Genomic DNA, 13,126 nt, shown 5'->3' on the forward strand with positions numbered 1-13,126 from the left:
GGAGAGAGCAGCCGCTCGCCCTTCCCAGCAGGAAAAGGGGAATGCTCGAGGGGAACGCTGGTTATTCCTTTGGGAATACCAAAATGACCAGCTGCTGCCAGCGTGGATTCACTCCGCTCCAGCAGGCCTGCCTACTGAGCCTCAGGGAAGTCTGTTCATGGAGCCAAGAGACTAAACCAGGAGAAACCTCGCAAGACACGGCCGGAGAAGGGGCGCAGAGCAGAGCAGCCGCTCAGCACCCCCTTGCAGGCCGCCCTTTGCACTTCAGCCCTGACCCGTCACACCCTGCGCCCGGCGCTCCAGCCGAGGCCAGCTCAGCACAGCTCGGGAAGGGCACGTAAGGGACACCCCAGCGGGGATTAAGGGTGAGCAGAGGCTGCCTCAGGAGCATGACAAAGTGCAGGGCTGAGCGGGGCCTGGTGCCCAGCCCGGTCGCAGGGCGCCATCTAGGCCCTGCTCCGCTCCCCGTGGAGCAGGAATCGCCCGGCGATGAGCAGGGGAAGAGCAGCGAGGGAAGCTGAGCAGCGACAGTTCCTTCTCCAGGCCACAGCCCGCGGTGAAAACCCTGGGCTTGCCTCTTGGCACCAGAGCCTGGAATCAGCAGGGTAAGCTGAGGTGCCCCCTGCTCTGGAAGGATCACCCTGCAGCTCCTCTCCAGCCCCTCTAGGAGCGGGGAGCACGCAGAGCAAATCCCACAGCCCCCGCTTCGGTGAGGGTGTGAGGAACGCTGCGCAGCCCTGACAGCCTGCCTGAGCTCGTGGGGACCGGTGGCAACGATGCTCGGAGAGCTGGGGGCACGGGGCCAGGAAAGATAAGGGGTGAAGCACCCACGCAGGGTGCCCTGGCTTCTGCCGAGCGCCTGGGCAGCACGCTGCCCGCTCAAGGCCAGGCGGGACGGGATCAACGCCCGCTTCTGAACCCAGCTACTCCTGCTGCTGAGCCAGGAGCAACGCGGCAGCTGCGCTAACTGTGGCAAAGATCGCTGGGCCGGTGACACGCGGGATACCAAGAGGGGATCCTCGCCGGTTTGCAACCCTGCTGAGCTTCCTTGCAGCCGCACCTTCACCTTGCAAAGCAGAGAAGAACAGAAAGCATAGAGGTTGACTCCTCCAAAAGCAGCCTCTGCCAGCTACTGCCGCCACGGAAGCAGAAGGCAGCAAGTTAACAGGAGGAGGAGCGCTTAGCGTCGTGGTAACTTGCCAAAGTCTGTGCCATTAGCTGTTTAAGAATCATTTGATGCAGGCAGGGAAAGTTTCCCAAAGAGCTTTACAGTTGTGGTTTGCTAAGATCATTTTATTTCAGACCTCCAGGGAACAATCCAATCATGAGCTCTAACAGTGTTTCGGGTGGAAGAAAGTTTCCCAAAGCTCAAAGGAGATGTGGCTGTTCCCTGGAGCAGAGAAAAGAATACACGCTGCTTTCAAGGTCAGATTAAGAAGGGCAAAAATTGTTCGCTGGTGGCTGCACACAGAGTGTTCAGAGCGCTGTTCTGAGAAGCTAAATATTTGCATCCCTCCCCGATGTTATTGCTATTTACCCTTCTCCCCTGATGACTAGTTACGGGTTGCAACATAAGGGGGTGGAGAGCGAGTTAACACACAACCTGGATGGGGCTTTTGCTGGGCCATCTGGTGGAAGAACGTGTGGTCTGAGAGGACTACGGACAGCACTGCTGAGAACAGCAGAGTGACCTGTGGGTCTCAGGAGACTGCCCTTCCGTGGGATCTGAACACCTCAGCGCCTCGCACCCTATAAAATGTGGGTTCTGATAGTTTTCCAACTGAGCTAAGTTCTGAAACAAGACTGAAACCTGAGGTCTTAGAATAGGAGATGAGAAAATCTGGCCAGGTAAGATGTCCAGGTGCCACCCTGCCAAGAATCAGGCTCATTTATCTGATCTGAACATTCAAGACTGAACAGAACTGTCTACTGTGTGAGATGTTGTCAGTGGAGATAAAAGTTGCAATTTTTAGGTGGCACATCTGTGTACAGCTGCCAGCACAGAGAATCTTTGTTCCCGAGCCCTGCTGGGGAGGACAGTGCCCAGTTAGGGTGCAGAGCTGAAGGGTAACCGACCCCAGGCTGCACTATCCAGAGGTGCGTGCCCTTCACCTGCTCAGCTCTACGACTTGGCCTTATTTCTGTCCTCATGTTGCCGGGGGCAAGTCGATGAACAGCAGCTCATGAGGCTGGAAAACACTGAGAGTGAGCACAGAGATGAGGATGGCAAGGAACTAGAGTATAAGGCTATGCAGAAAATACAAGATGTGCTCTGCTGCAGGGCTGCGGCAATTCCAAGGCGGGCTGGGAAGCACGTTCTCTCCCATGGACCAGCCTTGACTTCCTTCTGAGCTCTGGCAGGCAAAAGGAGTATCAGCACACATTCTGCACAATCCGTCACTGCACACACCCACTGTTCAAATCCCCGTGCTCTGAAGCACTGAAATGACAAGAGCTGGTAAAGGCTCTGGGATATGAGCTCTACCCACCCCAGAGCTTCTCTGCCTGCAACCAACCCCTCATCTGAATCCTTCTCCCAGGCATAGCCCCTGAAAAAATGTTGTCTTACTTGAGGTGACGGCCTGTACAAACTTGGGGAAATCCAGAAAACTTGTCAAGGTTGAGGTAAGAAACAGCAGCACTCCACAACCAAACCCAACACATAGTGCACCAGCTGGTTAGGACAGAAGGAACTACACAAAAGCTACTGAGAAAATGTTAGCAAGGACATGGTTAGTGTTTTCATGGATGGAGAGAGTACAAGCACATTCTACCCACTTCCCAGTATGTGTCTGGAGCAGACAAGGAATAGAAGTTTCCAGCCTGATGTCTAATAATCCTTCTCTTATTGGAGCAGACTGTTTTAAGGCCTACAGCTAAAATTAGAAGCCCAGAGGTACCTACATTTCCAGCAAGCTCACTTTGTTTAAGGCATCAGAGTTGGATGTTTACTGCACGTCTTGATACAAAAGCTGCATTTACACCCAAGGCCACAGATGAGCCCTTCCTACCTCCATCACTCAGCAGGGAGGGGTGAATCACTTAGCACTCATTTTGCAGGTTAGTGTGGATTGCATGCTGGTGCACACTAAGCAGAGGAATTTAGCAGTTTCAGAGTTTCTAGAGAACATACTGCTTAAATAGCTCACAGAATTTCAGGGGAAATCCAGTTTTGTAAGCACCTAGTAGCATCAGAGGAGTAATTGCCTACAGTAATCAACACCCACAAGAACAAGAGAAGTGTTAAGCCTTTGCTGTAATCAACGCTGTTGCCTGTAATGAGGTTGCTCGTGTTTTAATTCAGCAGCACAACACCACAGGGCGAGCCTCTCCGAGGGTAATAAGGGCAAATGTTAGCAGACTGGGGGTTACCTCTGCACAGCTTCCTGATCTGGCTCCCCGTCGGAGCTCTCCTCGTCCACAGGAGTGACAGCTGGGACAGCCTGCGGAGAGAAGAGAAGCCACGGGCTCCAGAAGGCAGCCAGCGTGCTGCCATCCGCACAGCAGCCACCCGACCTTCCCCAACTGGCTTTTGGAGAACGATGTGCCAGCTCCTCGGCAGCACCAAGGGCACTCGGCCAGCAGCCCCTTCCCACCTTCCTTTCCCCACACATCACTGCCTGAGCAAGGCTGCTGCTTCTGGTGCTACCCGGAAAATTCATTGATCTGCACGCAACAAGGAAGACAGATTGTGCACTAACACCCAAGACTGACATTTTCATTTTCTATCAGCAAAAGAGCAGAAAAACAACTGGAGAAAGAAGTTCGCAAATCCTCCATCAATTCCAACGAGCAAAATCACCCCAGCTCCTGGCTGCAGGACACCACAGAAACTCTCCTATGCGGGGACAGAGCACCCCACTGATTTCCAAGGGAGCCAAAGGGAGCACTGCCACGGCTGTGCTTCCATAGAGTGCCACAGCCCGAGCTACTGCTTGCTCTGCTGTGACCCGGAGGCTGTTATCTCTGCCTCCAGGAGAAGGCATTTTTAAACACGCCACCAGTTCTGCTCTTTCCTGTGGCTACTTACTGGCGTCATAGTGACAAGTGGAGATGGCCCTCGAGGCCGTTTCAGCAGTTGCTGTGCGTGCAGCTGGATGTTAGCTCCGCCATCTGATGCTCTCCGCCCCAGAGGGCCCATGCCGTTCAGCAGCTGCAGGGTGGGGGGCTGCAGCAGGGACTGCTCCTGGGAAGCACACACAGCGCAGTTAGCAACCCACCACCAGGTGTTTCCAGAACCCTGGCTTAAGGCCAAGGACTGGGATGTTAGCACGAGAGGAGAAAAGTCTTCTGGGCTTCAGGAGAAAGGAGAAATCGTCACCAGCATCTCCAAGCTGAAGTGGGGCCGCGAGAAGCGGTGTCAGTGGAGAAGCAGGGGGTAACTCCCTGCTTCCCAGCACTCTTCTTTATTACCATACAGGCTGCCACCTGCAGCTCCAAAGCCAGGGAGCAGCCCCATCTCTCTCCAGCCCATTCAATTTCACATTCCTGTCTCGTTTCGTTCCTAGTTTAAGTAACTGACTAGAACCATACCTCAAGCAGCAGCAAGAGTGCAATTCGTGAAGCTTACGGAGTCCAAGGAATTGGCAGATAGAGTGAGAAAGCAAGGGTGAGCACAAATCACAACCAGACTGAGCTGGTGCACAGACTGCAGGAGGGAGCACACGCAGGGGGCAGTACCTTGTACTCCAGCTGACCCGTGGGCTGCAGGTTCTGCCTGGGCAGCACGTTGTGCATGAAGTTCACGTTCGGGGTCACCTGCAGGAACGGAGCCTGCGGAGTGACACGAGGGAAGCCAGGCAGGAGTTTCTGCAGATCTTCCATGACTTCCGTCCTGTGCAATCACATTCACAGACAGGTGACTTAGCAATGATGCAAAGGGAACACCCATGGGCTCAGCGTGCTGAGCTTCCCCTCACAAAAAAAGCTTTTTACTTCACTGGAAAGTGGTCACAGAAAGTGACCAGGCCACTTCTCAGTTTTCATTTATCCTTTTTTTTTTTCTCCCCCCTCCAGGTTGAGCTTTTTCCAGCACTTGCTCTTTGTATTAACCTTGAAAGCACTTATCACAAAGACTTCAGCTAGGACGTGACAGCAGTGCAGCTTAGGTGAAAAAATGGCTTGCACAACAGTCAACACAGCTAAAAGCTTACACAGAGCTAATCAGCAAGAAGGGAAGAATCTCATCCTCAGCTCAAATGCTAACCAAGTTGTTCAATGGGACTAGGACATTTTTAATGTTTCATGCACTCAAAAAGACGCTATTGCTGAAGAGACACCTTGAATTTCTTTCCCCATCTATCAAAAACTGAGTTTGCAGGAATAACTCCAAACCTCTCACAGCAGGAGCAGAGAACCAAAGGTTTGATACCAGCTGCCAGACAGATCCATGCGTTCATCACCACCTGGTCTGGCTAGAGTGAAGCTGAGGTCTGGGACCCAAGGGCATATTGTGAAGCGTGTCTCTCAGCCTGGTAACTGGAGACCATTGCCAACCTAGGAGGTATCAACTCTTCTAATGCAACAGAGCCTAAAAGATCCCTGAAGGCAGTAACCTCTGATCTGCCAGCGTAACACACAAACAAATCTGTGACTTCTCAGAAGGACCCAAGTCACATTCTAGGAATAAACCCTTACTACAGGGGCACTCACTGTTAATAAGAGATCACGGAAACCTATAAATATATAGCCCCAAAGTCTGGCTAAGAAAGGGTTTACAAGTAGGAAGAATGCCTTAAATCCTCCATCCAGGAGGTAGAGGCCAGTACTAACCGTGGGTCAGCTACTCCAACCGTGTGCCTTCTCATCGAGAGGTACCGGACCAGAGCTTCAGGTGATGGCTCTTCGCCTTCATCGCTGTCCAAGTTCATTGTCCCGTCAGTCTGGGCAGAAAAAATATTGGAGATGTTGAAACATAACGTGAAGGTCAATCAATCAAAAGGCTTCAGTGCAAGCCTGGGAAAAGAACTTGCAGGGGTCACCAAGGGGAGCACCTCACCTCCACGATTTGGTTTTCAGGGTTGATGAGCTGGACTTGTGGCACGTTGATGCTCATGGTATTGCCTGCCTGCTCTGTCTGCTGGGCAGAGGGATCAAGATCAGAAGTCATGAAGCTAGCATCTCTTACAGCCCCTTTACAAACACCACTAGATTAACACCAAAGAACAGACCTAACCACTTGGGAACAGGGAGATTAAGGCACCCTGAGAATACAAAAAGATCTCAGACAAGGAAGATTTTGAGACTTGTCAGAACGAGGATGCTTACAAGGAAGTTCAAGTTCAGCAGGTAAGGTTTAGACAACTGGCCTAGGCCTGGAAGAACGTTATACAAGCAGGACCTACCTGGATGTTAGCAGAGGTGGGGAAGGTCATGGTCCGTGGTATACTTGGAGACGGCGCGATGCGCAGGTTCTTGTGTCTCTTCAGACGGTCGCACAGCAAGCTGTAGATTGCACTGTAGTGATCGTAAGCATCAGCTCTTAAGGACTAAAAGAAAAGGAGAAAGGGGTCAGTCACTTTCTGCCAAGCACTAAAATAAGCTACATGCTGCGCTGAAGTTGCTCAGTTACCAGACGTGGTAAACAACACAGACATTTGCTCTCCGACCAGAAGAGGCAGCACAGAACTACCAGCTGTGGTGTTACCTGAACTGTGCGCTCCTTGTCCAGCCCCATTTCTGCCATCGCCAGCAGCACATCCTCGTTCAGCGGCTCCATCTGCCTCTCAGTCTTCAGGTGCTGACACTCTGCTATCAGCTGCAAGAGCACAGACGCAGCCCTCAGTGCTTACGCTCCCAAAGGCACAGGGATGAGTCATAATGCTCCACAGCACCGATTCACCAGGCTCCGGCTGCGAGCTGGCGTGAGCTCTGAAGGCTGACGGCACAGTAATTCAAAGGGGGGAGAAAATATAACAGCACACAGAGCTGAAGGCTGATGTGGAAAGCAAGGCAAGGGGGACACAAAGTAGAAAGGCGGCACGCCGGCACTTGGAACGAGGGTTCCCAAGCAGCTGAAGCCAACTCTGTGGCACTACTTGCCCAGAGCCTGTTTGCAGTGCTACGTGCACTGAGCAAACCCCATTCCAGCTCACTTCAGCTTCTCACCCTGTCAAACTCTGCATCAGCCTCTCCAAGCTTCATCCACTTGTGTTTGCAGATCTGCTCCATTGAGAGCCGCTTACTTGGGTCCAAGACCAGCATGTGGCGGATCAGATGTTCACATTCTGCAAGAGAACAGAGCTGTGAGTAACTCACAGCGAGGGGCACAACTTCCGCAGGCGACAGCCTTGTGCTGCTAGGGCAAAAGGAAAAAAAAGGCCAAGTTTGTCTTTCAAAAGCACAAGCTTTTCTGCAGGAAGTCATACACAACACAAATACTGCTTCTCCTCCCGCACTTCACGCCCGTGCCTGCTGCAGACATTTGATGCTACCTGCAGGAAACTGCTGGGCCAAGGACCATGGCCCCTTACAGACAGAACCAAAGGCTGAAGCTCAAAGCTAATGGGGCTCCATTTGACACTGAATACCCACAGCCCTCTGGCTAAGCACTGCTCTAAATCAGGTGGCACAGGAGTGAAAGCCTCTCTCAAGATGCTTCAACAGCTGCTGCCAGCCAACACAGGAGCATCTCCCCTTCTCAAGCTCCCAAGGGCAACAGTGGCACTGGCTGCCAGCACTACCACAGCTCCTAGGGGTGAGCACATCCTCAGTCAAGGAACATTTTCAGTGGCTGTACGGTCTTCCAAAACCAATCTGAAACTCCCTTTGGAGAAAAGCTTTCCTGCCAATACAGCTGTAAATCAGTATGCCCCTCTCACACTTCCAAAATCTCAGGCAGGATTTCCCCAGGCTAGGGAGGAGGCTGGCCAGGCCACGGTGCCCTTGTGCTGTTTGCCAGCGCCCCTAGGTGGCACGCTGTCACCCTGTCCCTGCCCGCCTTGCTGGCATGGCCAGGGGACCCAACTGGCTCTTTGGGGTTGGAGAACAAAGCAGAGCAGCCACGGCTCAGGCTGCCAGCACGGTGCTCCTAGGGCTTACTGCAGGCACGCCTCTCCCAGAACCGTGTGGGGCACCACCACTCGAGCCAAGCTGGGAGCACCAAGTGTGATGAGAGGTTCAGCTTGGAGCCAGAAAAGCGGGCCTTTAACCCCCATTGAATTTTCCACTCAAAGGTACCATAAAATATGAGCTGCTCTTAAGCAAAGCTGGTTTTACCCGAGAATTAATCACACTTTTCACAAACAAGATTTATTACTTAAGTAATCCAGAACGCTTTTGCACAAACAGTACGTGGACATTCACTTGCGGTGGGGCTATTGCTGGAAATTAATGTGCCATAATGCTGTAAAAAGCCTCTTGTCTACAGCAGATCGAGTGAAAGCCTCCATATTCCTACATCACCAGTCCATTTTTAGCTTTCACATTTCCCAGAATTTAGTAAGTGTATCTTTGCTAACATTTTGCTATAGTTTGCAATTATGTATACAAGAAAGCCGATTATTTTTAGGTAAGAATATTTGGGTTTCTAAATTCTAGATTCAGAACTCATTTTAGCTCCTGTTACAAACTGCTCTCCAGCAGATAAGGCTCCTGGCATACCACTCCCCCCACACACAAATCAAACGGTTTATTGAAATTTAAGTGTTTCAAGGGGTCTGTGGGCAGAGATGTGCCCAGAGCCCTGCTCGGCGCTGCTGGCAGGCTGTGCAGTGTGTGTGCCTCACCTGTGGACATGAAAAATGGAATGCGAAACTTCCCGCTCAGCACCCTGGCGCGCAGATTCTGCAGCGTGCTCCCGTCGAAGGGCAGAGCGCCGCAGACCAGCACGTACAGCACCACGCCGAGACTCTGCAGCCAAAACCAAGGTCACGTCAGCAACGGAGGGAGAGACCGAGAGAGGTTGTGGTTAACAGCGGTTAACGTTGTTTAAATAAAACAGAAAACAAGAAGGAGCAAATCCTTGGAAAGGACCTCGTGGCATCTCAGTCCCAGGCCAGCCTCATTTCTCCTTCAAGCTTAATTCAGACTTTCTTCCAAGCCTCAGAAGCCAATGGCTAAACCAGCTGGCAGCCCAAACCTGCCCAAGGTGGCCCCGCACCACCACGGCGCCTGCGTGCCCGGATCCACGCAGCGTCAGCAGGCTGAGCACCGCTGTGGTGGCAAGAATCAAAGCCAAAGAGAGCAAAACCAAAATCAAAGTAAAAGAGAAAGAGGCTCGCTGCATACCCAAATGTCAACCTTGGGCCCATCGTACTCCTTTCCTTCAAAGAGCTCTGGAGCGGCATAGGGAGGGCTCCCACACCAGGTTTTAAGCAGCTGGCCAGGTGTGAAGATGTTGCTGAATCCAAAATCTGAAAGAATAATGAGAACTGGTTAGTGGCGTGTGATCCACCTCAGCTGTCACCAACAAATGGTACTGAAATAATTTGCTGTGCCTGGTGAAGTCGCACACAATTCCACAAGGGGTAGCTGATATTCAGACCCCAGAAGGATAGGAGTGCACAAGAGGCACCTGGAACAGCATGCAAATTTCTTTCCTCCACACGGAGAGGATGGACAACCACATATCAACAGCTGCTCCTCCACTTCACACAACAACTCGCCCCATTTAAACAACCTGCTGCAAAATACCCCAGCTCGGGCCTGCTCCACACCCTCTAACTACACTACTTGGCTTATGAGAACACAGATCTGACGCTTGTCCTCCACGTTTCAGACACGTGATTTCTGTGCTGGAGTCAATAAATAGCAATCCGACCAGCCAGGGTCGCTCTAAGTCGGGTGAAGGGTTTGGAATGAGGTTTCCAACTTATATTCGAGGGACCACACACAATCTTTGTGTTAATTTCCAACCTTCAGCTCTCTGATGACAAGTTTCACAACTTCAGTAGAAGCAGGGCAGCTGCCAGCAAAGACAGAACGCACAGAAAGAGGAAAAAGCACGTGCCATTTTTTAAATTTATTTTCCAGAAATACGTGAACCGAAATCTTCAGTTGTGGTAGGCATCTCTACAAAGCCAGTCAAATCCTTCACCCACAGCAAAGAATAAATCCTGAAGGAGAAGTTAAAAGAAAGGTCTTAACTTCGTGGGCAGTCAACCATCAGCTTACGTGGGCACTAATGGCATTCCCTGCTAATTAACCTGCCGCCCCTGGATACAGCTGAGACCTGCACTGGAAAGAGGAAAGGAACAGATGTCTGGATGTAAGAGAAGTGAGCTTTTGCTTATAAAATAAAAGGATTTTGACTCATTTGAACAACAGCAAACCCAGAGAGAGAGAGAGAGGGTTCCAGGTCCCATGACAGGGTGTCCTTGGGAGCAGTTCCTATCAGGAGCAAACGGCTTTGCCTATTTTTCTGCTAGACTTGTGCCAGCAGGAAGGTGAGTGACACTGATGCACGTGGACAGGGACCCCCAGCCACAAAGGCATTGTTCACAGCAGCCAGAAATACTCAGTTTGCAAATTCAAACCCATTAAACCAAAAAACTTCATGGCAAAAATACTGTGGCTACAGAAAGTAAAACTTTTAGGACAAGCTTCATTATAATTTTAACTCCTTCTCTGTCATCAACTGCAGTACATCTGGGGGAACGGGAGCTGCCCCTGCCTACCTGCCACTGGAGCACGAGATCCCAAAGCTCTCCAGGAGAATTCGACTGAAAATGCAGATTTTAACACATGCATGCAAATGGCAAAAATTATTTGACATGCAAAACACAAGTTTTTTCCCCTTATTTCGTGAAAGAAATATACATTCATCTCAAACGTCCATCTTAGCTTTATCTGCCTATTTCTCCTTGCAGTCTGTCCGTGCTTCAGGAGCCGAGGAGCTCAGCACGCATCCTGCAGCCACCAGCGAAGGTTTGGTTCCCTAGACCACGTAAAACTGCAAGTTTGACCTGGAAGATTTGCAGTTACCCTGCTGAAAGGGAACCGGGCGTCAGCTTTAGGACAGAACCCCCCAACCCTCGGCAGCAGTGCCCGGAGCTTCCCCCCAGCTCCCGAGCCAGCAAACCCAGCTGGCTTCCCACCAAGCCCCCGAGCAGCCACTCCTGTGCACAACCTCTGCTGCCTCGCAGGATTTCCGTGACCTGATTTTGGGGGACTGTGCTCTTCTCCTTCAAAGAGCTGCAGCACTCAGCCAAGCACCTCGGCGCAGCTCGCCCAGCCGTGTGCGCTGCCTTTTGGGAACCACCTGCATCGCTGAAGCAGCAAACACAGCACGTTGCCTTCCCAAGCCCGTGGCTGTACAGAAATGGGAAGGGGTCTGGCAGGTCTGCAGCTCGTTGGAGCTGCCCGCATGCTGCCCAGGGATGGGACGGGATGGGCAGGGACTCGGTGTTTTGCTGCTCTGGAATTTAGAGATGGGAACTGCACAGATGCAAGCTTGAAAAGCTCCCCTTGCCCACCAAGTCTACGGGGGGATTTGAAACTCCAAAGCAACAGAAAAGAAAACAAACAACACAAACACACAAAAATAAAGCAAAAAAAAAAAACAAAAAACAAAAAACCAAACAACCCATGGTTGAAATACATTTTCTTAAATACTATGACAACTCATCCCAAGGAAGGCCATGTAAATTCACCAGGGAGCAACCAGGTCCCATCCCACAAACAGATGCAAAGGGAAAGGGGAGTTTTTGAAGGACAAACTAAAACCGTGATGCCACCATATAGGGAAAATACCTCAAAACCCTCTGTCTGCACTACAAAAAAGTGGGTCCAGTCAGCCAGTCCCTCATTCTTCGCTAGAGCAGAGCTTCAGGGAGCAGACATGAGACTGAGCAACGGGGACTTCTACCCTCCGAAGGCGAAGGAGCGAGCAGGCTCTTGCAAATGAATGCAAAGCAATGCATAGATGGGATTCCTGCCTGAAATCATATCCCAGGAAGGCCTGCGTGTGTAGCAATAATCCCAGCTCCTGGCTGAACCCTCGGACTGGGAGCACGAGTGAGCACAGTGCCAGCAGCCACTGAGTCAGGCTGCGAGAAGGTACGTGGGGAAAAGGCATCCGGGGGAAAAATGGGGGCAGGGGAGCAGCACTCACACCTGACTGCTCAGGGGAAAATGGTATGGTTATGGTCAACAGAAAAAGCACGCTTGTAGTTAGCACCAAGTGGAAATAGCAGCGCTAATCCACTTCTAATTGCAAGTGTTAATTACTGAACTCACAGCAAGTAATGCAAAGCTGCAGCTGCAGGTCAGGAAGACCGACAGAAGAGCTAGAAGGTCTGCGCTGGTGGCGAGCTGAAAGGTAAAACTCCAGCAGCTGCTGGAATTGTGTGGATTGCTCAAGATTTTACACCTCCGTATCAGAACCACATGGCCCGGGTCCCACAGCTGTGCTCTGGGTGTTGGAGGTGACACGCTGGCTCCCTGCAGGCTCCCTGCATTCCTGCTACTCGACAGCAAAGAAGCGACCAGGATTTGCCAGACGGAGCCTTCAGAAGGCAGGCTCGGGGCTCAGCTGATGGAAGCTAGGGACGTACTGAGAGCGTTAGGGAGGAGGTTGGAGTGAGGCAGTGCAACAGGCTCGGCAGCGAAGGTTCTGCTGCTCCTTCGCCCTGTCTGACAGGGCTTGGTGCACGCCTGCAGTGCTTATCCTGGGAGGTCCAGAGTGAAAGCCATCAGTTGCTATTGCTTCTTTTTTTTTTTTTTGTTCTCCTGAAACAATGGCAGAACTGGTGTCAAGTTGTAATTGATGAGTTATAGGGACCCAACTTAATACTCGGAAAATCCTATACCATAAATCAGCTTTTCCAGGCTACTTTTCAAATCACTGCTACAGCCTCCTGCCAAGCAAAACACCACCATCTCCAGGGTGGGAAATACCTTCTGGAGACTGTGCTGGGAACAGCCTTGGAAGGAAAATAGTTTCCACCTCCCCTAGATAAAGCCTCCACAAGCTGCAGACATTCGGTGAGCTTGTCAGCGTGCTCGTGGGGACGTTTCTTTAAGAAACCCAGCTGCACCCCGGTTTCTTCCTGGGTTAGTTTTCAAGTTTTTCTTCTCTCCGCTTTGCTGGGACCCCTCCCCTCCACACACACAGCTTCGATTGTACCCCTCGAACATGTGATGGCCTCACATTGTCAGTGCATCTGCCTGCACAGAACAGACACCA

General features: G+C 51.5%; 1 protein-coding gene across 4 annotated transcripts in view; it reads right to left on the minus strand.

The window, feature by feature from the left end:
- SIK3 (SIK family kinase 3) overlaps nucleotides 1-13,126 on the minus strand; it is a 66,605-nt gene that overhangs the window by 13,165 nt on the left and 40,314 nt on the right. For 2 of the 4 annotated variants that reach the window (XM_032201954.1, XM_032201953.1), the window contains 10 exons: nucleotides 9,229-9,353; nucleotides 8,727-8,850; nucleotides 7,108-7,226; nucleotides 6,647-6,757; nucleotides 6,345-6,488; nucleotides 5,999-6,079; nucleotides 5,773-5,882; nucleotides 4,681-4,834; nucleotides 4,031-4,186; nucleotides 3,373-3,443 (listed from right to left, as the gene is read on the minus strand). In XM_032201954.1, coding sequence (XP_032057845.1) covers nucleotides 3,373-3,443; nucleotides 4,031-4,186; nucleotides 4,681-4,834; nucleotides 5,773-5,882; nucleotides 5,999-6,079; nucleotides 6,345-6,488; nucleotides 6,647-6,757; nucleotides 7,108-7,226; nucleotides 8,727-8,850; nucleotides 9,229-9,353 — 1,195 coding nt within the window. The remainder of the gene's footprint in view (nucleotides 1-3,372; nucleotides 3,444-4,030; nucleotides 4,187-4,680; nucleotides 4,835-5,772; nucleotides 5,883-5,998; nucleotides 6,080-6,344; nucleotides 6,489-6,646; nucleotides 6,758-7,107; nucleotides 7,227-8,726; nucleotides 8,851-9,228; nucleotides 9,354-13,126) is intronic. The other 2 variants (XM_032201955.1, XM_032201956.1) reach the window with 1 other exon arrangement.

Source organism: Aythya fuligula, chromosome 22, assembly GCF_009819795.1.
Source record: "Aythya fuligula isolate bAytFul2 chromosome 22, bAytFul2.pri, whole genome shotgun sequence".
Taxonomy (NCBI): domain Eukaryota; kingdom Metazoa; phylum Chordata; class Aves; order Anseriformes; family Anatidae; genus Aythya; species Aythya fuligula.